General features: G+C 34.8%; 3 protein-coding genes across 3 annotated transcripts; 1 reads left to right on the top strand and 2 right to left on the bottom strand.

Annotated features, from left to right (window-relative positions):
* The first annotated feature begins 8,629 nt into the window (after positions 1 to 8,629).
* Positions 8,630 to 9,192, top strand: LOC139093729 (uncharacterized). The gene is made up of 3 exons (XM_070644553.1): positions 8,630 to 8,742; positions 8,814 to 8,913; positions 8,972 to 9,192. Exons 1-3 carry the CDS (start codon positions 8,703 to 8,705, stop codon positions 9,135 to 9,137), a joined length of 306 nt encoding a protein of 101 aa, XP_070500654.1. The 5' UTR covers positions 8,630 to 8,702; the 3' UTR covers positions 9,138 to 9,192.
* LOC139093789 (uncharacterized) lies at positions 9,100 to 24,952 on the bottom strand. The gene is made up of 10 exons (XM_070644615.1): positions 24,267 to 24,952; positions 20,975 to 21,538; positions 20,196 to 20,759; positions 18,809 to 19,438; positions 12,346 to 12,514; positions 11,739 to 12,277; positions 11,554 to 11,673; positions 10,211 to 10,882; positions 9,441 to 10,148; positions 9,100 to 9,375 (listed from the first exon to the last, which is right to left on the bottom strand). The coding sequence occupies exons 1-10, from the start codon at positions 24,917 to 24,919 to the stop codon at positions 9,189 to 9,191; spliced, it is 4,806 nt and encodes a 1,601-aa protein (XP_070500716.1). The 5' UTR covers positions 24,920 to 24,952; the 3' UTR covers positions 9,100 to 9,188.
* Positions 24,953 to 25,933: 981 nt separating this feature from the next.
* LOC139093788 (UDP-glycosyltransferase UGT4-like) lies at positions 25,934 to 26,590 on the bottom strand. The gene has a single exon (XM_070644614.1). It carries the CDS (start codon positions 26,588 to 26,590, stop codon positions 25,934 to 25,936), a length of 657 nt encoding a protein of 218 aa, XP_070500715.1.
* Positions 26,591 to 27,089: the final 499 nt, after the last annotated feature.

Below are 27,089 nucleotides of genomic sequence, written 5' to 3'. Positions count from 1 at the left end.
ATTTTGGATCCTATTAATTAAAGATGTAAATCCACGGCTCAACAATTAGAGATGTCTTGTTGCAATACTATATGATAATCAATCTCTAGTTGCATAATGCGATGAACCACATTCTTCGATGTAAAAATCAGTCAAAATGGGTCGTCATTGTGATCTCAAGGCAACTTCGCATCGACCTTGCAATGTCCTAGTGAACACTTTGTTCTGTTCTGTATTGTCATCCAGGTTGCCATTAAATGCTGCTCAGGAACATCTCACTTATTTACTTACCTTCTTCTTTGGTTGTACAGATCAATTTCGGTCTATGGAATACCATAGATGTCGCCTAAAACTAGCTTTATCGCTGGCTATTGCTTCCTAATTTCCGATTCCAAGTGCAGTACAGAAAGCTTCTTTCCAAGAGTTTTCTGGACATCCAAGAACATCAAACCTCTTTAATCTGTAATTCCCAACATTTCAAATTTAAAAAGTAAAAATCCTGTCAAAACTAAGCTTTAAGCCAAATAATCGCCCTGTCCATGACTATGTATAAAGCAAACGGTCCATAACTTCACTTCAAAAAAGTTCTCATCTTCGTCATTTGAATAAAAAGGAACATGAATCTTCAATACATCACACAAAAAAAGCCTCCACATAATGAATAAACGTAATATTTATGGAGATCCATAAAAAAATAAATTAAATTATAGAATTTTATGGCATTTGTCGCAAAAGGCAAGTAACATGTTCAAAGGAGATATATATAAAGGCAGCCCCACTTGAAATGGCATCGTTTGTTGTCGTAAAAATATATAAATTTTTTATGTAATTATTATGTCGGTGCCTGATCAAACAAATCTCAAACCAGAATAAAAAAGCTTTTATTTAATTTTTATTTTTTTGCTACTGCTGGTTATTGATGTTTAGAATGAAAATGTGTTATGTGCTGTGGGTTGTAACGGTATGATATCGTTAACCTGCTGACTTTTTATTATTACATTGAACCTTATTCATATTGATGTAATTAAAATTACATTTTTTTATGCGTATGATTAGTGCTCGTTAATATTCATAGAAATTGTTTTTGTATGTTAATTATTTTATTATTTTCTTTCCGGAGGTCTAGCTGTCTGGATTACTAGATTTTTCCTGTATTATTTACGTTTTGTTATAAAATTTTAATTGCTTTTGGTGTTTAAAGGAATTTTTAGAAGTTAAACTTGACTTCTGGTTTTGATTTTGGAATGTTTAAGCTTTTTTGGAGATTTTTTGATATTCTAGTCTCATTAGACATAATTAAAGGATTCATTTAGAGGACTAGCACTAAGCAATATACACTTTTGTATATCACGAACAAGAATTGATAATTAATCAATTTTAAAATCCTCCAATATTGAGTTTTGAAGGAATTTCAACGGAAAATGTGAGTCGAAGTGGCTCGGTGGCGGAATGGTTTAGTACTTCGGTACATAATTATTGCAACACCGATTCGATCAAACTGGGCATGGGTAATTTTTTCACATAAACGCGGCTCACAGTCTCCCTTTGAAGGCTACAGGCAGTAATGTCATCAAAGAAGTGGTTGATCCCACTATAAACTGTAGGTCTATTGAGTGCAGTGGTCTGGCGCACCCTCACTCGTTAAACAATCATTAGCCGCGTATCGCCCCAGCGCAGCTCTGGATCTTAAAGATCTGAATAGCTAAAAGGTTTTTTTTTTTTTTTTTCAACGGAAAATATTGAGTAAATAAAGTTCTAAACATCAAGGTTAGAGTAAATTCTTTAAAAACTATCAAATGTTCATTACAGAGTTCAAAGACAACACTGAATTCGTGTGAAAAAGCTATTGTATTGTCAAAAGTCACACATGAATACATGATACGATTCGACTTCATATAAAATACGAGCAAACTTCAAGCTCTACACGAGTGGACAGAAAATACGATGTATCTAGTTTATTGCATGTTAATATCTAGTTCTAATCTAGTTAATCTAGAAGAAAATCTAGTTAATATCTAGAATGAGATGAGATTGAGATAGAGACAGAGACTAGTCCAGGTTTGAGATGAGACCGCGACCGTGACGAAGTCGAAATCGACACTAAAACAACACCGGGAAAGAGATGAGATCAGGACCGGGACCGAGACGAGACCGCGACCGTGACAAAGCCGAAACAGTGAATCGAGCCAATAAGAGAGATTCCTTATACCTCCATTTCAAGATCGGTTTTGATTGAGATTTGCCGATTTGTCGACCGGAAAGTCTTGATCTCGATATCTAGAACCTTTAACTCTAACGTATTTTTGTCATTTTAGCTAGTATTGATTATGAATAAAGTTTCAAACCTTTATTATAAGTGAATAGTTGGTGAATAGTCAATGTGCAACACAAGAAATTCAGTGCAATTCCAGAAAAATCCATTGCAGTCTATTAACATAATATAAAACAATGCAATTGGGTGTGCGTATAACTTCATCAATATCATCATCACAATCATAATTACATCATAGTAATGCATTACCACAAAAGTTAATAATAACAACATTAGAATGACAAAACAAAGACGAATAATGGAAATGAAAGAGAGCAAAAAAAAAAAAAAAATTCATGAATGTAGATCTGAATTGCATGTCATAATGAAATAAGAATAATTGAATTAAAAAAATAGAAATGCAGTAGCAAACTTATGCATAAATCTCATGATGCGCCCATATTTTTAATTCCAATACAATTCATAATGACGATGATGACGATTTTTCATTCTGTAATGAATATTCTATGTAAAAAGTATTAAGTTATTTGAATAAGAATGATTCATTTGCATTTGGAGACATATTATACATATGAATACGATGTCTGACTGAATATAGACAAAAATATTAATGGATAGTCGACATGAGAAAGCTCTTTTCTATTAGTTTTATGTTTATTTTTCATGCATTTCAAATGACTTTTTAAGAGAGAAATGATCTAGATATGTAGTTTTATTGATATTGCTGTGGATGACCCTTGAGATGAGTTTGTGTTTAGTTTTGTGGTCTGAAGCAGAGGCAGAATTTTCACGACATAAGCAGTTCGGACTCCAAATGTCCACAAATCCGCAACGACTGCAGTCCGGACTCTAGTGAAACGCTTGAACATTCTTGAAAACTTTAGTCTGATATTCCAGAGCAGCGTTTAACCGCATTTTTCGCTGTAAAAATGTATCAAATCCAGTCGTCACGTTGTCTTCAAGGCAAATTTGTGTGTAACTATCAATACGGGGACGCGTACTGCCTTAGCGAACATGTTGAGCTGTTTAGGTTTGGTAAAAATGGAATGGAAATTTACCATTTGAATTGAAATCATCAGAAAGACACACAGTACATTGCCAGATTTGGTGAAATCACATATCAAGCTACACTCACACCGACTCACTTACTTACTTTGCTTGTCGCACAGATCAATTGCAATCCTAGCCTCTCTTAAACGTCTCTTAAAGCAGAAGCTTCTGTCTTACAATTACCAATATAAAATACAATGAAATGTCTACCTAGAACAGCTTCTCTCCATGAGTTTTTGGCCTTTCTAGCGTTCTTTTGCCTTTAAAGCTTTTGTCACGCCGACCTGGTACCGGATCATATGCTTGGTCTACGTTGAATGCTTCTCGATTAAGAGCAATGATCAGAATCGAGAAGCAATTACCTTCGCAAGCCACCCATCGCTTAATTACTTCAGTGCTTGACATTTTGTAAAAAATAAATATAATTTATATTCATAATCACTCATTATCAACTTTTTAAAGAAACATCTAACAATATCCATCACTACCTAAAATTCGTTCATTTTTCACACAAAAACACTTCAACTTTTCCTCAAAAAAAGAACCAAAACTTTTCTCATCATCCTCATTTCTCCCATTTTCATTTGCAACATTCAATGTTAAATGCCCATTGGGCAGTACTGAAAGTAAACGTAAAAGGGGGGATATATGTTGTTCAACATTTTAATCTACGACTGACCTTAATTCTCGTTTAATGTAAAATAGCTGTTTTCAATTAAAAAGTTTGTCTTCTGTGTAAATTCTCATCGCTATATAACTTTTATGTCCCTTTAAGTCTTTTCAATATCAGTATTGACATATGAGCTTTTAGGTTTTGTAAATTTGAATTTTATGTTTGTCGATTTATATTCATTCGGATAAGCATGAGAAAGTTTTCATCAGTTACTGACCAGTCTTGATATTTTTTCGATAAAAGAAAAGTTTCTGGTTCCGTTTTGAGTTTTTTTTTGATACAGAAGAAAAGTTTAAGCTAATTTTAAATTGAGATCAGGATTAATTGAATTGCATTGAAGGAAAAATTTGATGTTTGGAAGTGCTTTGCTTATGAGAAGGCTAGTAAGTCATTCTAAACAAAGGCTGAAACAATGAAAAAGTGATTTTAAGTTATGCATTCAGGTAGACTGTGTCTTTTTTGGGAATATACTCTAAGATTGGTCCTTGAAGAAGCCGCTTTACTATGTAGAAGAAGGCTGCATACTCTCATGGATCGGAAAGTGCACTGCAAAGTGCTGTTCTGTACTTACAGTCCTTACTGTACTTACTGTACTTACTGTACTTACTGTACAATTACTGCAATTTCATAGATCTAATAAGCGCAGTAAGTACAATACTAGGACTTATGGGGTGTCTTGGAACTCTTGCTTACTCTCATTAATTAGAGCAGTGCTATACAATATGTACACAACTTGAAATTTGCAAAACCTAATATAGTATTCCTGAAAGACAAACTGAATGGAACAGTTTTGAAAAATCAATCACAGGTGGACATGACTCCGACTTGGAACCAGATTTCATCAAGTCATGTTCCGTTTTGACGCGATTGTCTGCACGCAATTACACTAGCGAATGACAGCTTATTAGTTCGCAGCAATCAGCATGTCGTAGAAAGACACATCACAAACGAGATCAATTTATGTAGAAATTCAAGTCAGCAGCCAAAATATCATCAAAAACCACATCCAGTTCTAAAAATATTTATCAAAAAGTTTCAAAAACCGTCCACATTTAACAGTAAAAATCAGTTCCACCAGGAACAAATCGATAAGTTATTAGGTGTAAATTCATATTACATACTTAAATATATTAAGTGTAAAACGGCATATTAACAATGATTACTTCCACTTAAATATATAAAAATTCAATATTCACATACATGTCGCCCAGCATGAAATACACACAACTTGTGGAACTAAGTCTAAAGCAGGCAGAATGAATGGATGTAAAAAAAAGGCAAAAAAGAGAAAATAAAAAGCTAATAATCATAGTAATTTAGAAAATTGAAAATCTATTGTCAGTCATGAGTGATATTATGGCTCTTGTGATGTCAAGTGACATTTTTATCTGCCAGTCATTTTCCTACGAAGCGAGCTATACGGCTTAAGATCGTAACTTGCATGCCATTTGATATTTATGGTTCGCAATATTAATAAAAATAATTGATATTAGAATACATAAATTGTCGAGTTAAGTTGCCTTTTTTTTCTATTCTACATTCCAAGCACAGCCATGTGCACGCAAGAGCGGTGACAATACAGTAAAGCGGCAGCACTAAGGAGTTTCTTTTGAAAAATAAATTGTTACTGTTATTACGTAATCTTTTATTATGATGATTTACATTTTCAAGTGTGTACTTTTTCCTTACGTTGCGTTTGTTGCCTGCCTACATTTTACTATATGTAATTTCATATTGTCATATCTTATCGTCTACATACAATCCATACAAAAGGCAATGAAAGTATTTTCGAGGGGAATCTTATTCTTTAATAACCATCAATAATAATGACTCTTTTCAATTTTTTTAGTCTATGTCTATCGTGGGATATATGAATACCTATGAATTCTTGTAGGATATTCATAAAAATGTCTAAGACAGCCAGCACGATGACGGTACATTTTCGTCATTTTGATGTTTTACCGAAGTCGCCAGTGGAACTAGTCTCACTCTATATTCCATCCACAATTCTGGAAAAAGTGGTCCTTTGTACAGTCTATAACTAGCCCAAGACATAAAACTGATTTAAATTGATCAAAAAAACTAGGAAAATTGTCAAAGAAGTGATTGATCATTTCCGTATCCTTGTTCCTAGAGTGACAAAAATGAAGAAGGCTTTAGATCCTTTAAGACACAGTCATGGATATACTTATTAATACAAAATAGGACGCCGTCTTCATAGAAAAGTCAACTTACTTAACTGTGATCCATGGTCTATCTCAGTTGATGTCCATAAATGGCTGGATGTCCTTTGATAATTGCCAATACCGAGTGATACGTATTCTTTTAGTCCAAATAAGCCTAAAAGACCAAATGGATGAGAGAAAATGGAGACTTAAAGGATCCAACTCGAACCATCTTCATTTGCTTTGCTCTGATTCCTAGCATCAGACAGCACCTTGTTAAGGCAGCAGCTCCACAAATTTAAAATGTCCTACCTTACTCTCTAACTTGTTTCAATTCAACTCATCTTCATACAATATAATATTTCAAACAAGTTATGCTAAAGTCATGTTCATCCATTCATCCACCATTCATATTTGTTTAGACTGCATTATTGACTTTGAGCTCTAGGGGAGAAAAATATAAAACAGAAATATAGTTTTACATAATTTCCTTTGAAGCTCAAAAAAATGCTTTACTTTACTTTGTATTTATGCATGCATATATGTAGGTGAACTTATCATGCATGCTAATTTGCAATAAACATTTTAAAGACTATGACAATGTAATAAAAATAATTGAAACTTTGTATGCTTTCATGGAAAATTATGAGTTAATATGCTGAACATTTCTGAGTGAATGACGGCTTTTCAGGCAATTAGGGTCAATGGATGGATAAAATTGGAGCTGGATGAGGTTTAAATAAGGCACCATGCCTGAATCATGGTGCCAGATTGGTGATAGATCTTCCGACTTGTGCTATTTGGGTAAGATTCTCAACTACATAATCTATGACAATTCAGGCTTCATTTCGACCTGGTGCCGTATTTTTGATAGATCGACCAATTTGTGCTATTTGGGTATGTAAGATTCTCGGATATGTATCTATGGATGTCTTTAAATAAACTAACTCAAAACACATCCAAAGACTTGTAGAATCGGAAGAAAAAGACTTGAATAATTTATACATGCTCTGCAAGAATTTATTTCTTATGCTGCCATTACAATTCATTCTACAGCACGTGTCAATTTCAACTTTCTACTTTATGCGATCGTATAACCTTTTCGCGACATAAATTTACATTGAAAAAGTTTGAGTGCGAATGAAATTAAATGGCAGCTTTCATTTGTTATGCAAGTTCTACTTCGTTATCTTGTTCGGATGGTTTTATGTGAACATTCAATTTTGAATTACAAGACGTGAGATATACACTGAGAATTTATGAATTGGCATAAGAAGGTAATTGATAATTGAGGTTAATAAATGTAATTAATTTACAACCATAATATTTAATTAATCGTCGTCTGCATAATTTCACAAGAAATTTAAACTGAATCATCATCTGAGGAAACCACAAAAAAAAAGCAAATGAATAAGACTTTCCGCACTTAAAGCTGTAAGCGGAGATCGATGATGACTCAAATTTCGAATGAAAAAGCCGACTGGATTCCTTTCTGTTTAAACGTAAGAAATTGAGAATGTTGACTTAAAAAGTGAAGCCACAAAAATTGGATGAAATTATTTGTCTGAGATTATCAGCCATTAAGAGTATTTTTGTAAGTAATCAAACAGATGTCTTGCTGTACTTCGAATGGCACAATGAGTCAAGCTGCCATTTTTGCCGTAAATTAGGTCGAAATCAACCATCACGATGCCTATAGGGCGTGTTATCATTTATACGACGATGAAGCGATGCCCTAGAGAACTTTTCCCGATCGGCACAAGTCCTTCATGTCAAATTGCGACCACATGTCATCCAAGTTTTCATTTTTATGGCAGTTAACAAGTATCACCATTTTATGGAGGCTACTTGGCCGTCATGTATAAATTGTGCCAATCGGGCTTTGTGCAGTTCGAGACGTGAATGAGTTCACGGTGATTTTGCAGAACAAATGCAATTTTGCATACCATATTCAGTTATATCGACATTCTGTATTTAATTAAATCTCCTCTCTTGTCCAGGAATCCGAAAAACCACCAAATCAAATGATCAGATATTGACGACTAAAGCCAACTATCAATATTCCAAACTTGTGAAAGACTTCGAAGGATAGAGCCGAATTCGGATATTCTCTACGTGCAGAAAAAGGCCTATGTGCGTTCCAGTCAAGTAAGTATGTAAGTATACACATACTTATCAGTGACGCTGCTAGAATTTAAGAAGAATTAGCAATCTGAAGCTTATTTATCTTGTTATGACAATTTCTCACGAAAACTACTTGTTATGTCTGCATGACCATGTCTATACTTAGTCTTAATAAGATATCCATGCAAATATATTTCCGTAAATTCCATCTTATCAAAAACCATCACTAAACTTTCCCGATGACCTTATCCAAAAACAATGAATAAATGTTTGACATTCTTATTGATCTTATTTGCTGATGTCAATTGATGCTTGACTAAGTATATAATGGAAATATGAGAACCTATAAAAGCTCAATCATTCTTACTTGTCTCTTCAGTCTCAGGCTTTAAATCTTTTAATCAATTACGATATTCAGTGGTTAAGATAATAATAAAATATGAAACTTGTGGTTCTTCTTTTATTTGCTGTATTATGCTGTAAATCATGCGGAAATTTGTGAAACTGATTCGATCAAATTACATTTTGAATATTTATTTCTAATTTATAGATCAGACAGTGTTAGCGCAAGACGAGGAAGCACCTCAAGTTGATGAGGGCATTGAGGAATCAGATGCTGATTTGGAAGCTGAACTTGGCGACGTTGCAATGTGAGAAATTCTTGTTAATTTTATTGGCACTATGAAATTTTTATTGCTTCTTATTTAGTTCTGAGACGATCGTACAGCTACCAACTTTACCGCAAGATATTGATAGAGAACAGACATGGGAATGCATACCTAGAATGATCTACAGGAATTCATGCCAAGTCTGTAAATGCAATAGAAACAGGCAGCTTAAATGTATTAGAAGAAATTGTGCACCTGCTTTTTAGGCTTTATTGATGTCATGAATTTGAATAAAATTTGTTAATTATTGTGGCTGGTTAATTTGTCTTCAATTTGTCAGTGCTGCCTCTTTTACTTCTACAAAATATTAATCCACAGATGAACTTGAGGAATTTGAATGCTGCATAAATGACGGCAAAGATGAAGAGAATCACATCAATTGAATTAGCTTGGAAGAAGTTGAGATCAGCTCCTGGATAGTGCAAGTGTGGGGCGCCTTTGTGTCTGTGGATTGGAATTTTTATTAGTGCTTACTTATCATCTCACATTACATTCCTTTCTGGACTTACCTCAAAACATACTCAACCCAATAAACTGCAGTATCTTGAGCATTCATTGGTCTGTCCTTTGACAAAAATGCTTGCTTCCTGACTGTGTCTCTATACTTTGGATTCTTTAGTATTTCTTGCAATGCGTTCATCAAAGTTTCTTCAGTTACGTCAGCAAGTTGAACCTTTAAAGCCCATCCTTCCTCCACAATCTTATCAGCATTTCCATTTTGATCACCAACAAATGGAATTCCTACAATTGGAACTCCGTTGGATTTACCCTCAATGACTCCACCATATCCACAATGCGAGATGAATGCCTTGATATTTGGATGAGCAAGAATATCATTTTGTGGAAGCCACTTGCTGATTAAGACGTTATCAGGCTTGCCAGGAAGCACATCTGATTCCCATTTCATAATGACACGTTGCTTGAGCTTTGAGAATACTTTGAGAATGATTTTCTGTTTGTCTTCGGGAATGTAAATGCTCTTGGCATTTGATCCGAAACTGAAGAGAACAGCACCGTCTTTGGCATCGTCAAGGAATGTTTTTATGTCTTCAGGCAGTGGATTTGGATTAGATTGGATTTGCAATCCACCAACTTCAACGAGATTAGGCAATAATGGACGTGGTCCTGAAGATGTGAAGTGAGTATTGACAAGAACTAAGGATACGCTTCTGATTACTTCATCATAGGGACGGTACTTGTCTGATGGGAAGTTGAATCTGTGAATATTGGAAATTATTATTAAGTATGTCCATCAAAGTCCCTTGCCACATGTACTTACTCATAAATCTGCTTTGACTTGTAATAAGCAAGATTCCTGATAATGAATCTATCAATAATATTCATCAAGAAGTTTACAACTCGATGTCCAAATGTGCTTAATTCATTAGATTGTGAGAATATGTGTGGCGCACCTTCAGGTGACAATGGATTTCCAACCATCAAATTTATTGGAGATACATGACTTCCAGAGAAGAACACAATGGATGGGCACTTAAAGTGATCAGCAAGTCCAAGTAGAAAGTCATTCAAAAAGTAACCGACAACAACAAGGTCAAATTCCTCCTTCATTAAGCCTCTAACTTCCTTCGATTGTAATGTCTCGTTGGAAAGTTGGAATGCAACTTTATCGAATGCTTTCAGCATCTGAAGTGGACTTGGCTTATCGACGACCTTTTTACCCATTTCCTGATAGTAGCTTAATACTTCCTCACTTGGTTCAATTTTGATGTCACGATAATTTTCATACTTTTTATCCAATGGATATACAGACACAAAAGTCACATCATGTCCGTTCTTGGCCATTTGCTTAGCCAGTACTTGCAATGGAAGCACTGTTGACTTGCTCATGCATGGATGAATGAATAAAATTCTTGAGCATTCGGATGATGCAATACCAAGAAATAATATTATTGCCGAAATTTTTCCGTACATTTTGACACTGCTTGATGTTCAAAACAAGACTGCGATGTTACTGACTTACAATAATATTTTTGACATAGAACTGCGTATGTCGTTGTAATCTTATCATTAACACACTCATATTTTGTACCTATTTCATAATTTTGAACCGAAATTTTGTTTACATACAAAGACAATACATTAATAGAACTGCTATACACGTGCCAAGCCGGTTTTCGCATGTTTATGTGAAAATAAATTTTATGATGTTTTGAAACTGTAAATTTTAATCTATTCAAGATATGGCATAATGTAAGAGATAAGGTGGAGTTATGCATGTTAGGATCCATGTTCCGTTAAGCCAGCTTAATGCCGAGCTTGACATGGACTGAGTAGTGGAAAAACTCAAAATATTTTGTCATTCTAGTCAAGCAACTCGGTTTATCTGACTTTCAATCATACCAATTGTGGCTATATACATTGGACTGATATATCCTGAATTTCACAACTGTAGATTGTACTCCTAATCAAAATTACTCAAAATTAAACAAAATTTCAGTTTTAGGTATTTATAATTTCGATCTTTTGTATAAAAATTTTATTTAAGCTTCGATTAAATTTGTACAAATTTTCCTCGTCTAATTTTTCTTCACTTTTCTATTGCTGTCTTTTTGATTGCTTTTCTCTTTCTTATTTCTACAAAATATTAATCCACAGATGAACTTGAGGAGTTTAAATACTGCATAAATGACGGCAAAGATGAAGAGAATCACATCAATTGAATTAGCTTGGAAGAAGTTGAGATCAGCTCCTGGATAGTGCAAGTGTGGGGCGCCATGGTGTCTGTGAATTGGAAAATAAATTAATGCTTACTCATCATGTCACATTACATTCATTTCTCGACTTACCTCAAAACATACTCAACCCAATAAACTGCAGTCTCTTGAGCATTCAATGGACGATCCTTTGCAAGAATTGCTTCTCTTCTGACTGTGTCTCTGTACTTTGGATTGTTAAGAATCTCCTTAAGTGCATTTGTCAATGACTCCTCAGTAATGTCAACCATATCTAATCTCACAGCCCATCCTTCCTCCACAATCTTATCAGCATTTCCCTTCTGATCAGCACCAAGTGGTACACCAACAATTGGAACTCCATTAGATTTAGCTTCAATGACACCGCCATATCCACAATGTGAGATGAATGCCTTAATATTTGGATGTGCTAAAATGTCGTCTTGTGGAAGCCACTTGCTGATTAGGACATTGTCAGGCTTGCCAGGAAGCACATCTGATTCCCATTTCATGATGACACGTTGCTTGAGTTTTGAGAATACTTTGAGGATAACTTTCAGTTTGTCTTCGGGAATGTAAATGCTCTTGGCATTTGATCCGAAACTGAAGAGAATGGCACCGTCTTTAGCATCGCCAAGGAATGTTTTAAGGTCCTAGAAAGTCATATAGAATTGGGATTTTAATGAAAGAGTTACATGAAAGATTGAAAGCAGGATTATACCTCTGGTAGTGGAGCTGGATTAGGTTTGACTTGTAAGCCACCAACTTCAACGAGATTAGGCAACAATGGACGTGGTCCTGAAGATGTGAAGTGAGTATTGACAAGAACTAATGAGACATTACGAATCATTTCATCATATGAACGATAACGGTCTGGTGGGAAGTTGTAGCTGTAAATAAACAAAAGAATATTCTGTATTAATTGATTGACTACAAAGACTACATGCTGTAAACATCTGATTTATAATACACGCTCAATTATTTATTTACAACTATATTTCAGTTCACATGGAGGTGTTAGTAGAGTCAAGGTCATTTTTGTTTTCATTCTCTCCGAGTAGCTTTTGTTGCTTAATCTCTTCTGAGAGAACTTAACGACTCTTGAATATTTTTTATTGCGATTTTTTTTGGAATATATTCGCAAATACACAGACATAGAAAATGATAAAAAAAATGATAAAAATAATTTGTTCATCCCAGCAACAAAAAATTCAGTTTTTTTTTCAGACAAATCGAATTAAAAATAATTTTTACAAAGTTTATTTCATTGTTTTGTGCCAGCAGTATGTCTATATGTTTAATATTTGCTTTCAGAAATATTCAATGAGTTATATTGCTGCTAATTTTAGAGATTTTTAATGAGTACATGCTCATCAGCTGATGTAAATTCAAGGGTACTAGTAAGATGTACTACTTAGTTGTCAGGGGCGTATCCAGTGGGTGGTTTTGGACAACTGTTCTGATGATTTGGACAAATTCTTCAATTTTCTAGGTCAAAATGTCCACAAAATTGGACAATATACCTGAATATGTCTTAGAATTGTCTCTTGGTCTATATAGATAGTTTTGAACTCGACATTGCGACTTGGCAAGTTCAAGTCAGTTTCAGGCGACATCTAAGATAGATCATGGATCGCAATTGATCTGTTAGACCAGCAAAAGACTAAAATAGAGTTTTAACAACCTGTTAGGATCAATTTGTCTAAAACTAAGTGACAGAACAAGCATCAGAGTCAAATGGAAAGCCTTTGGAACATGATTGCAGTAAATAAGTAAGGAATCTGCTCAGAAAGACTCAATTAACCACAACTTAAGCTTTGTGATGTGGTCAGCAACAGAGTCAGATGGAATAGCCTAGAATCCAAGTCGAAGCATGGTTCCAGTAAGTAAAACTAAGTGACAGATTCAGCAACAGAGTCAGATAGAAAGATTTTGGCTGTAGCCTAAGCTCCACATGGGAACAAGGTTGCAGTAAGTAAGTAAGTAAGTATCCTGTTCAGATAGGCCCAATTAACCACAACTTAAGGTTATCAGGTTCTAACATCTGCCATGGCAACCCTGACCAACTCTTAATCTCCAACCATGACCAACTCTCGGTCTCCAACCCTTCCCAACCCTCGGTCTCCAACTCTGTCCAACTCACGGTCTCCAACCCTGACCAACTCTCAATCTCCAACTCTGACCGATAATTGATTTCACGAGTTAATAAAATCGTTTACTAATTCCTCTCATATTTTCATCACTAACCAGCACATTTTTCATACGCAAATATTTCTAAATTTAATAGATTAACTGACACCGACACATCCAATTATGAGACACTCACTTGTAAATATCTTTTGATTGACGCGAGAAATAAAAATTTGTAAAGAATATGTCAGCAGCATTTATTAGAAGATTAAAAACACGCATTAAAAATGTTAATTCCTTTCCATTAATTATCGGATGTGGAATTGCCTCGGGTAAAAGTGGATTTCCGACAATTCGATTTAATGTTGAGAAAAATGATCCGGAAAAGAATAAGATTGATGGACATTTAAAATGATCAGCAATTCCAAGTAGAAATTCATTAAGAAAATATCCAAGCACAACAAGATCAAACTTTTCATTGTCCATTAACTGTCGCATCCTATCCGACTGTAATGTCTCATTTCCAATTTTATATGTAGCCTTTGAGGCTATTGACACTAATTTAAATGGACTTTTTCTGTCATTCATCGTCTTTCCAATTTCATCAAATAGCTCCTCATCTTCCTTACTGCTCTCAACTTTTATGTCACGATAATTTTCAATTTTCATGTCAAACGGAAACAGCGACACAAATGTAATGTCATGACCCTTTTGTGCTAATATTTTGGCTAGTGCCTGCAATGGAATGACATGTGATCGACTAAATGACGGATGCAGGAATAGAATCTTTGAACATTCACTTGACACGATAAGTAATATCAGAAATATTCCAAAAAATTTTAAGCACATCTCGCGCGGAACCTTCTTTTTTCATCCAACTCTCTATAAATACTCAAAACACACTGAAGTCGATTTTAAAATAATCTTTTGTGGAAAACATGCAGCCGAAAATTTTTTTCAGCTTATTGTACTCACACCAATGAATTTTTTCTTTCTTTTTTCATGATCTTGATGATGATTTAATACAATTAAAATCTTTTCTTCCTTCTTCTACATGCTACATAGTATCCAACATGCTGTCGATAGGTCATATGGAGATTTTTGCATGGTAAGTTTTAAAATTATTCAGTTTACTAATAAGCATGTGAAGACTAAGGAAAATATATTGCATGCTGAAAAGTGTGTAGTTAGCATGTGTAAACTGTGAATCATTTAGAGGTTTTGTTTGAAAATTTTGTGATTTAGTAGACATAAATATTGCTTGTAAGCAGAGTTGGAAGGACTTTTGGAGTCTGGAATCCAAGAATTGAAGAATTCTGCAATTCGAAATTTTCGATGGCAGAATAGCTTAATCCTTTGATATGTAATTATTACAACACAATCCTGTTAACATTAGTTCGAAATATTCACTGCCTTCATTTTATAAGCTTTAAGACTGTAATGCCATCAAAATATTGATTCTGATACCAATCTTAACTGTGTGCAGAGGTCAGGTGGAACCTCACTTATTAAACACCCATTACCCGTGAATTGTCTTAGCGCAGCTCTGAATGTCAATGCTCTGAACATATTATCCGAGCTACACAAATCAAAAACGCTCCTTAACGGAGTTTTAAAAGGCTACGTCGGCAAAGCACACTGACGAGGTGTCAATTTGTTAAAACAACCAAGTTTACCAAGTGGATATTACTTGGAACTAAGAATATTGTTGCCATGATTGTAGCTTTTTCAACTTCTTTTTCTATCGGGGATAATTGTATGTACAATAAAACATGTGAAGTAGTTAATCTAATGATAAAAATCTATAAAAACAAGATCAATAGCAGTTATCTTATCAGTATAAAATATTAATTATCAGCACGTGGCACATATTTGATTAATAGGCTTACCTTTTATAGAAGTAAACATATTAATAATATCTTATCTCTTCATAGTTATGATTATGCAGCCCGAGCGGGACAATGCGGCAAACTGCATATTTATGAGTCAATATGGCGACGAAGCAGTGCCATAGCTGTTGTGCTGTTCGGTTACTTTTGGTCGCTTGAGAATATAATATATTTGGTTCTAAGTAACTTCATCACTTGGAATACTCACTCATAAATCTTCCTAGACTGATACTTAAAATACCGTCCCAATAATTCACGCTCAAATCCATAAAGTAAGAAATTCTTGACTCTCATCATAAAATTCATATTTTTAGATTCCATAAGTCCATGCGGTGACGCTTCAGTCGACAACGGATTGCCCACAATTCCATTACAAAGTGCGTCATGGATTCCCGCAAACACCATGATCGATGGACATTTAAAATGATCAGCAAAGCCAAGAATGTGTTCGTTCATAAAATAGCCGACAATGAGAAGGTCAAAGTTTTTGTTTTTCAAATTTTGTACAGCCGGCGACTGAAGTGTTTTGTTGCCGTACACAAACACAACTTCGTTAAGTAATGGAAATATTTTAAAGACATTTTCACTTTCTGTTAATGCTTTGTTGATTTTATTAATGCTTTTCCAAATTTTTGGAGTCACTTCAACTTTTATGTCAGTGTAGTTCTTGAACAGGATGATCCAGTGGATACATCGACACGAATGTGATCTCATGACCTCGTCCAGCTAGTTCCTTAGCAAGGATTTGGAGAGGAATTATGTGACCTTTTGTGAATGATTGATTAATTATTAGGATTTTTGAAGATTCAGTTCCGATTATTAGGATTGAAATTAAGCACAGAATTTTTAGATACATTTTGTTGAATCTGACCGGCACGAAAGGTAAAAACAAACTGAGAATGTTTTGGGAATACAAATATAATTTCTAGACACTAATATATTCTCGTTTCTTTTAACACATCGGTAGAAATACAGCACGTGTTGGAAATACAACTTGCTATATAATTAAGCTCTAATTCACTTAAAATGTCAAATAAACAACAAACTGGATTCTTTGTCTCAATTTACTAGTGTTTCATAGAATTTGTCGAAGTTCTAACGTATTTTTGATCTTGCCAATTCAAACATTCTGGTAAGTGATTTAATATGACTCGAATGCTAGAATACTCTTATCTACTGATCTGCTGGTCTAATTACACAAGCATAATGCTTCGTTAAACCTTATTTTCTAATCATTGCTCATTGCACAATTATTATCATTGAATTGGACCTGCTCGATAAGCACAAATCGGATTTAAACCGAATCCAAAACCAATTCCTGTCGTAACCAACAGGAGTCACGACGGCCTAGTGTCGAGTTTTGGATCAATTAAGCAACTTGTGCTTATCTGGCCAACGAAGAGTCACACTGGGTCACACCTAGCATCAGATTTTCCGCTTTTTGCTGATTCTTTGCCTAATGTTTGACTTGTTTATTGATGCTTGTACTGTACAAATGCAAATGCAAATGTAATCAGTAAGTAAGTATCAATAAGCATCTTAAATGTATTCGAAGATTCACAAATAACAATAAAAGTAATGCGCAGTCTAATGACTGTCAGATGAATACACAAGTTCCATCAATAAATTAACCTAATGTAACATCACGAGAACCTTAATTCAATACTTACTCATAAGTAACCTTTGAATAATAACCAAAGTAAACTTTGAAAAGTAAATTTTCTATGCTATAAATTGCAAAATTCTTAACTCTATTAATGAAATTATTTTCTTTAGAGTTAGACAGCGCACTGAATGTTCCTTCAGGTGATATAGGATTGCCAACAGCACTCATCAATGACGATAAATGACTTGATGATGAAAATATGACTGATGGACATTTAAAATGATCAGCAAATCCAAGTAGAAATTCAGACATAAAATATCCAATCACTAAAAGATCAAATTTCTCTTCCTTCATCAATGTTTGTACAGTCGGTGAGTTAATTGTCTCATTATAATATCCAAAAACCATTTTCTTCATAATTGGAAACATTTTAAATATATTAAATCCAGCCGTCATATTCTTTGATACTTGATCAATTAAGTCTTTATATTCACCCTCAAGTGGTAGCTTTATGTCGCGATAATTTTCAATTTTTTTATCAAATGGAAACACAGACACAAAAGTCACTTGATGACCTCTTTTAGCCAGTTCCTTAGCTAAGGTTTGTAGTGGCATCACGTGAGATTTACTCATTGAGGGCTGCATAAATAAAATTCTTGAACATTCAGACGATGCAATAATAAGCAACAGAATAATTCCCAGCACTTTCGCGTTCATTTTGACTAGCTTAATCCGATCACTTTACATCAAAATATAGAAATGAACTGAGAGCAATTATAGGCTTTAAAGCACATTTATAGAAGTGCTTACTGTCACAGTTATAGAATATTATCAAGTATCAGACATATACAAAGGAAATTATTGAGATAAGTAAGTGTATAGATATGATAGTTAACAATATGACCATATAAGTTGCATTACAAGCAATTTTTCATATCATCAGCTATAAAACAGTATTAATGGAATGATCTGTTTGATAAATTGGAGCTGATAAAAGGGTAGTGGTCTTGATAGAAGCGTAGGTAAGGTTTTTGAACTTTAGAGATTCATAATCACACATTTTGAACATATTTGGGAGTCATGGAATATGACTAGTGAAGACAAGCATGCGGTTGGTGTCTTTGAGAGGAAGATCCTAAGAATTATCTTTGGAACTAAGAAGGAAGGGGACCTTCACAAATATTGGAGCAATGCAGAGAGGCTGATATCGTAAAACGAATTAAAGTGGGCAGGGTTCGATGTGCTGGACATCTTCTCGTTGGAAAAATATCACGAGGACGTCCAAAGAATTCATGGAAATAAGCTGTTGACTATTGCATTTGGTATTAGAAACTGGCAAGCGGAAGCCAGCGATAGGGTCAGTTTCAGGCGACATCTGAGGGATACCATGGATCACAATTGATCTGTACGGCCAGCGAAGTAAGTAATTAAGTAAATATATTTGCCCTAACAGGCCTCAAGCCATTCTGCATCATGAAACCAAGCTCTTTGCTTGTTAAAGCTTTCTCATGCCTTTTCCACAAACCCTTCCAATATCCACAAAAGTAAATCATACTCACTCATAAATAGCCTTTCCCCCAGACTCAAAATAATTTTTAATAACCAGCAAGTCTAAGGAATGCATCATAAAGTTAGCAACTCTTTGCAGAAAACTGTCCATTTTTGCTGAATTTCTAATTGGATGTGATGCTCCTTCGGGTGATAATGGATTTCCAACTATTTTATGTATTGATGCGACTGCACTTGCGGGGAAGAAAAGAATTGACGGACATTTGAAATGATCAGCAAGTCCCAACATAAATTCATTCATAATATATCCAATTATGACTAAATCAAACTTTTCATTCTTCATTAAATCACGTAAAGCTGGTGATTGAAGTGATTCACTGCTATAATCTTGAAACATTTTAGCTGCTTTTGGCAGTGCTTTAAATAAATTTTGACCCTCACTCATGCCTTTTTGGACTTCATCTAAAAGTTTTAATTCTTCTTCACTTGCTTCCAATTTTATGTCACGTAAATTTTTCACAGCCTTTCCAAGTGGATATGGAGACATAAAAGTGACATCATGTCCTTTTTCGGCCAGCACTTTAGCTAGAACTTGTGATGGAATCACATGTGATCTACTTAGTGATGGATGAATGAACAAAATCTTTGAACATTCAGAGGCGGCTATGCTTAGTGCCAGTAAGAGTCAAAAATATTTTATTAAATTCATTTCATTCACTTCACTTTGAAATCAGCAACAATACTGAGACCAAATCATAAATTTTTAGTAATCTTTATCAATTAGGGTCTATATCAATCATGCACACATACTGCTTAAACATATGAGAAGTATTTGTATTGCGACAGTAAGTTTGAGTTGAACTTGATCTTGAGCTCAAACACAAAATCATACTCAATATCGTTGAATAAGGCTATTATCTTTATATTTATACTTTAAAAGTGTAATCTGGAAGACACTCGATGTAGAAACTGAAAAATATCTGTATGCAGGACGGGATAAGCGTCACCTGAGTCTGAATTTCACTGAATCTAGTGATCAGGTCATATTCATACCGTCCTGATGCCGTAATTTTCAATTAAGAATGATTGTAACTCATTTCCAAAGAATCCAACGAAATCATGGAAGGAAGCTGTCGATCGGAACAGTATTGCACTTGGAATCGGGAAATTGGCAAGCGGTAGCCAGCGATAGAGCTGGTTATACTTGCTTACATACTTCGTTGGCCGTACAGATCAACTGTGATCCATGGTCTCCCTCATAAGACTTCTTTAGCTGGCTCTATCTCTAGCATCCGTCTGCTAATTACCAATACCAAATGCAATACTGTCTCTATCGACAGCTTCCTTCCAGGAATTCCTTGATCTTCTAGCTAGTTATAGACGACGATTACTCCACACAAACCCCAACTAAACTCCTTAAACCCCATCAATACTCACTCATACACTGCCTTCGACTCATAATATAAATAACCTCTTGTAACAAGTAGTTCCATTCCATAAATTAAGAAATTTTGGATACGACTGATGAAACTGTGATCCTTTGTTTGCGAAAGTGGACTTTGTGATCCTTCAGGTGATAAAGGATTGCCAACAATTTTAGTTTGTGGTGCTACATGACTTCCAGATGAGAATACAATTGATGGACATTTAAAATGATCAGCAAAGCCAAGAAGATGTTCAGTCACAAAATAGCCTATGACTACAAGGTCAAATGCTTCTTCCCTCATTAACCTTTGGACTGACGCTGATTGTATTGTTTCGTTGCCATGTTCGTACACTAATTTCTTAAGCATTGGAATCATTTTGAAGATATTAATGCCGTCCGACATTCCCTTGCCAAGTTCATCAGCTATAACTTTATATTCAGCTCTTAGTTCAACTTTTATGTCCCGATAATTTTCGACAGGCTTTGAGAATGGAAATTGACCAATAAAAGTGACATTGTGGCCTCTTTTAGCAAGCTCCTTAGCTAGAACCTGCAGTGGCATCACATGAGATTTACTGAACGATGGCTGAATGAATAAAATTCTTGAGCACTCGGATGACGCAATCAAAATTGTCAAAATAATTCCAAACGACTTCGCACTCATTTTCGTTTCGATCTACACAGAACAGCACGCGCAAACAGACTGGATATACTTTGAACTCTCAAAATATCTTATATATGTCCAGTAGCATGAAGTAATTGAATGAGAATAATCAACAAAAATACTCACTCATACACAGCCTTCGATTGATAGTCAAAATAATTTTTCATCAGCACAAGATCCACAGCATTAAATATAAAATTCATTAGACGGTCTTTAAAGCCCTCAAGTGACCTTAAGTTGGCTAGTATGTGTGGCGCACCTTCAGGTGACAGTGGATTTCCAACCATTTTTTCAAGTGCTGATAATGGAAATGCCGGAAAGAAAACAATCGATGGACATTTAAAATGATCAGCAAGACCCAAATGATATTCATTCATCACATAGCCAACGATGACTAAGTCAAACTTTTCATTTTTCATTAAGTTCTTCATTTCGGGTGTATGGAAGGTTTCATTGCCGAATTGTTTAAGCATTTGAACTGCACTGGACATGGCTGAAAATGAAATTTTACTTTCACTCATGCCTTTTTGGAGATCGTCTAAAATTTTCATTTCCTCGTCACTTGCGTCTAATGTTATGCCGCGGAAGTTCTTAATTGACTTGCTTTGTGGATATGGAGACACAAAAGTGACTTCATGACCCTTTTGAGCCAGCAATTTAGCTAGAATTTCTGATGGAATCACATGGGATCTACTGAGCGATGGATGAATGTAAAGAATTTTTGAACATTCCGTAGCAGCTATGAGCAGCACCACAAATAAACTGATAATATTTAGCTTCATTTTTGCGTCACTTTCTTTTGAAATATGGAACAAAACTGATTGTGATTTGAATTTAATTCAATTTTTATGGACATCAAAACTGTGTTCGTATCAAATTTTAGTACAAATTGAGATTGATACCACTACAAAGAACTCTATATACGGATAGATTTCCAAAAATGGAAGTATTTTATCAACTTTGAGATTTTGTTTTAGATAATAGAATTAAATTTGTATGATGCACGAGTTAATAATTATGATTTTTTATAGGGCATTCTAATTACAAGCTGATTTTTTTCACAAAAGGTAACTTAATAAATCACTTTGTTCGGTCGGCTGCCAATAAAAACTTTTAATCTAGACCTCGTAGAGAGAGTCGGAATGGTTTTAAAAGACCACACCTTCATAAAGTTATTGCGGCGCCGGAGCATTTAAAAGTTTCAAATCAAAGCATAAATGCTATAATTAACAATTTTAAATTTTCAAAATATACAACAACAAGATTCAAAAACAACAGACAATTTTTTAGTTTTCATTGTTTTACAGTGAAGTTCAGATGTTTTTCGGTGTTTTTACAGTGTTTACTGAACAATGTTTGAATTTGTTTTGACCGTTAAGAGGTTTGAATTATGAAAATCCGTTAAATGGTGAAGTTCTTAAATTTTTGGAAGTTTTATATGGATCTTGGTTTTTAGGTCTGGAAGTGACCTGGAACTTACTGGATCTTGGTTTTAGGTCTGGAAGTGACCTGGATCTTACTGGATCTTGGTTTTTAGGTCTGGAAGTGACCTGGAACTTACTGGATCTTGGTTTTTAGGTCTGGAAGTGACCTGGAACTTACTGGATCTTGGTTTTTAGGTCTGGAAGTGACCTATAGATCTTAATGGAACTTGGTTTTTAGGTCAACTTGGAAGTGACTTATTAATCAATTATTGATCGGCTGGGACAAAAGTGCAGCTTAAGTCATATGAAATCCTATAAAGATCAATAACACCAGGACTCACTCATAATTCTTTTTATATGAGAATTCTAATGTACAGAGTAATGCACGAGCATTTCCCGAACAAACTCATCAGTGAATTTTAGATTGAGCACAATCATTAGCAATCCGGAAGGAAAACGACAACCAGGAGCTCCAAAAGCTATATGACAAAGAACGGTGATAACATTCGGCTTAACAAGACGGAAAGTTCTTACAACTTAAGTAACACAGTCAGCAGTTAAGGTCTTCAAAGCTGATTTTCTGAACGGTAAAAGAGCCCGTGGATGCCCAAAGAACTCTTGGAAGGAAGCTGTCGATAGAGATAGTAGTGCACTTGGTATCAGAAATTGTCAAGATGTAGCCAGCGATAGAACCAGCTTCAGGCGACTCCTGTGGGAGGTCATGGATCACAACTGATCTGTACGACCAGCGAAGGAAGTAAGTAAGTAAGTAACACAGCCAGCAACAGAGTCAAATGGATTGCCATTTGTGGTAACCAAAGCTCTTCTTAGGAATATAGATATAGACAGACTTTTAATCACCTTCATTTAAGTGTTACTTAGAGCTTACTCATGAAGACAACTCTTCTACAGAGCTTTTAAGGCTCCGCTCAAGTCCTTCTCCTAACACCAAATAGAAGCCACTTAAATATCACGAATTTATCATTTTGTATTGATAACAAGCTTTAGCAAAGTACTTAAATCCTACAATAAGGATCCATCTTCATTTGTGTTGCTCGGGTTAAGAGCTAAGATTCAAAACACTAGACTCAATTGCCATCCAAATAGTCGCAAAATAGTTCTCAAGATGAAGTCAGAGTATTGTTACGTCACATTGAAGCTTTGTCGTCAGGTTAGTGACTTACCAGACACTCAGTGACTATGAAGTATGCCATTACTATGCAAACTTTAATGAATTTGTCACATTGTTGCACTAATCACATCATCTAATGTCTAAATATCAACAAACTCAAAACAGCATGCAAAGTGTCGTGTGTATTTCCACTGCAGCAAAGATCATCAATATTTGATATTCATTAGAGCTAATTGAATAAAATAACATGATCTTTTTGCGACGTCACTTCTAATAATTGACCGGCAAAACAAATTTCTTGTGTGTGTTTCAAGGTCATCAATTGAAATTTTTTGCTTGTTTTGTGTGAGAATTTGTGAGTGGATGTACGAAATTGTCTGTGCTTATGAATGATGAAGTTAATGTTCTGGCTAACTTAATAAAATCTTCTTAATGGCCAATGCCTTCAAATACGCTTCCATTCATGCATTAATACAGCCTACATATGTTGTTAAATTCTTAAGGCTCATTAATTGGTAATTACATAATAATTGCTCGCTATTGAATTGTAATATAGCGAAGATTCAACAGACATCCTGGTTCTATGAACTGTTTAGTTTGTATTAAATAAGCAGTCTGTTGTGTCGAGTATAGAAGCTTAATACAGTGGTGAGCAACATTTTGTATTTTGAGGCACAACTTGGTGTTAAGCCTAGACTGAAATTACACACGACATACGGTTCATGGCAATAGTGCCGCGGCACACAGGTTGTCCACCACTGGCTTAATGAGATAGACTTTAAACCAGTTATAAGTACAGTACAGCCTTAAATATTCATACAAAATCCTATAAAGTCACAATCACCTAACAATCTATACTCACTCATAAATAATCTTTGATCTATAATTGAAGTAATTCCGAATCACAAACAAGTCCAAAGCATTCATCAGCATATTTTTAACACGATCCATAAAGTTCATTTTCTTCTTACTTAACATTGCATTAGCGACCGATTCAGGTGACAACGGATTGCCGACCATTTTTGTAAGTGACGATATGACATGACCAGACCAAAATACAACTGATGGACATTTAAAATGGTCAGCAAGACCAAGTAAATATTCACTCATTGAATATCCAGTTATGACTAGATCGAAGCTTTCTGTTTCCATTAGTTCTCTCATCCATGGCGACTGCAATGTTTCGTTACTGACTCTATGTAATGTGTTCATTAATTGGATTAAGAATTTAAAGACATTTGCACCGGTCGTGAATGACTTCCTCATTTCCTCAGAAAGCTTCTCATCGTCACTATTCAGTTTCATTTCAAAATCTCGATAATTTTTGACCGGCTTAGACAATGGAAATGGCGATATGAATGTAATTTCATGTCCACGAGCTGCCAGTTCCTTTGCAAGATGTTGCATCGGCATTACGTGAGACTTTGCAAATGATGTATGAATGCATAATATTCTTGAACTTTCTGATGATGTAATTGTGAAAATTAGTAGAATGATAATGACTTTTAGACTCATCGCGACTAATTCCGTTCGATCTTCTTAAGTGGTTGAATTATACTAATAGGAATATCAAATTTTAGGAAGGTTGATTGAGTGGAATACATGCACAGTAACATGTATCTTATCTTAAATATGCTCATACAATGACAATTCGGGTATTGAAAAGATGCAATAGAATTATGAAAGTAATAGTGATGGAACTACTCAATTATGGATATTAAATTTCACAATATTTTGATAAGTTTCAGGCAAAATGTGAAATACTTTTGGGGAATTGTAAAACAAAAGTGGACTCTGGGATGACATTATCAATTTCAAATGATGCAGAGATGTATTCAGGATTGGTAGGAAGGTTTGTCATTAAATCAGGGTTTAGCAGAATGCAAGTAACATCCCCGACTTAAAATTCAAGATCCAGTAGGATCCAACTAACTTCCATGATCTAAAAACAAGAAGTATCTCACATACCCAACCTAAAACAAGGTCCAGTAAGATCTAAGTCACATTTCTAATAAAAAATAAAAATCCAGAAGGCTCAAAGCCACATCTCTGATCTAAATTCATGATCCATAAGGTTTCAAGTCTCATTACTGACTTTAAACAATATCCAGAAGGATTAAAGTCACTTTTCAGACTTTAAAAAAATATATCTAGTGAGATATAAGTCACTTCCTTGATCTAAAAACAAGATCCAGTAAGGTCAACCTGCATTCCTGACTTAAAAACAAGATCCAGTAGGATCCAAATCGCAAACCCAACTTAAAACAAGATAATGTAAGGTTCTAGTCGTTCGATCAACTTTGAAACAAGTTCCAGCAGTATACAAATCACTTCTCGGACCTAGAAAACTAGATCCAGTGAGTTTTAAAAGTGTAACGTAATAAATAAACTTTCCCTAAGGGAAAATCCCTTTGTTGTCATATTCAAAATATAAGCAATAATCACTCAATTTCCAAACAAACTTATGACTTACACCAGTCATAATCTTATCATCCACAATCACTCGATAATAAAGATATCGATTAATACTCACTCGTAGACAACTTTTGACCGATAATTGAAATAATTTCTTATCACAAGAACATCAAATGCATAGAAAAAGAAGTTTGTAAGTCGATGATAAAATGTAGAATGTTCTTTTCTTCCTGACATAGCATGTGGAGCATCTGCGGCAGCAAGTGGATTTCCAACCATTTGATGAAGCATTGAAAATAATGATCCAGAAAAGAATACAACTGATGGACATTTAAAATGATCAGCAAGTCCAACTAAAAAGCTATTTGTGAACCATCCAACAACAATAAGATCAAACTGTTCTGTATCCATTAAATGTCTTATCGCTGTTGACTGAAGTGTTTCATTTCCAAGATTAAAGATTGTTTTTGTGGCGACAGTCAGCACACCAAGTGGATTACTCTCACTCATAACTTTACTAAATTCATCAAAGTTCTTCAAACTTTCTGCACTAACTTCTAATTGGATTTCACGATAATTTTGGACATTCTCGTTCAACTTAAATGGTGACACAAAAGTTACATCATGTCCTCGACTTGCTAATATTTTTGCAAGTGCTTGAAGTGGAATTGTGTGTGATTTACTGAATGTTGGATTCATAAACAATATTCTGGATGCTTCACATGATAGAATTGAGATTATAAGAACTATCGCGACTGCTTTTGACTTCATATTGAAGGAATAGACACTTTTCATTCAAACTGTGACACTAAACTAAACTGATTTGAGTATTTTTTTAAATAGCTTATAATGTTTGTAAATCAATTTATCAATTACTAGCTGAGTCACGGCGTTATTTATGGAGAATTATAGGAACTATGGTCGTAAACGTGATTTTAGCTTACTCTGTTAACGAATGCATGCATTTTTTTGCTAGGGAATATAGCTTTTTTGTTGCCGTGGATTTTATGGCCCAAATTCAGTGATGCTATACCACTTTTGGATCTCATTTTGTGGGCATTAGCTTCATTTTGGTCATGAACTTACAAAGGTAATTTGAAACTAACAATGCAAATTATAAGAATGTCTTTTAAAGAGATAAGCTCGAGTATCTTATCAAAGTTCAAGTTAGGAAATGTTCCCGAGCGGCAGGAATGGTTAAGGCTTTGTCAGGAAGCTATTCAGGCTCCTCAAGGCCTTCTTTATTGATACAGATTGAAGCTACCTCCAT

The sequence above is a fragment of the Chironomus tepperi genome, unplaced genomic scaffold (genome assembly GCF_022539635.2).
Source record: "Chironomus tepperi strain 1889 unplaced genomic scaffold, CSIRO-AGI_Ctep_v1 contig_337, whole genome shotgun sequence".
Classification (NCBI taxonomy): domain Eukaryota; kingdom Metazoa; phylum Arthropoda; class Insecta; order Diptera; family Chironomidae; genus Chironomus; species Chironomus tepperi.
The sequence above is the reverse complement of the archived record's forward strand: the minus strand, read 5'-3'. Positions and strand labels throughout refer to the sequence as shown.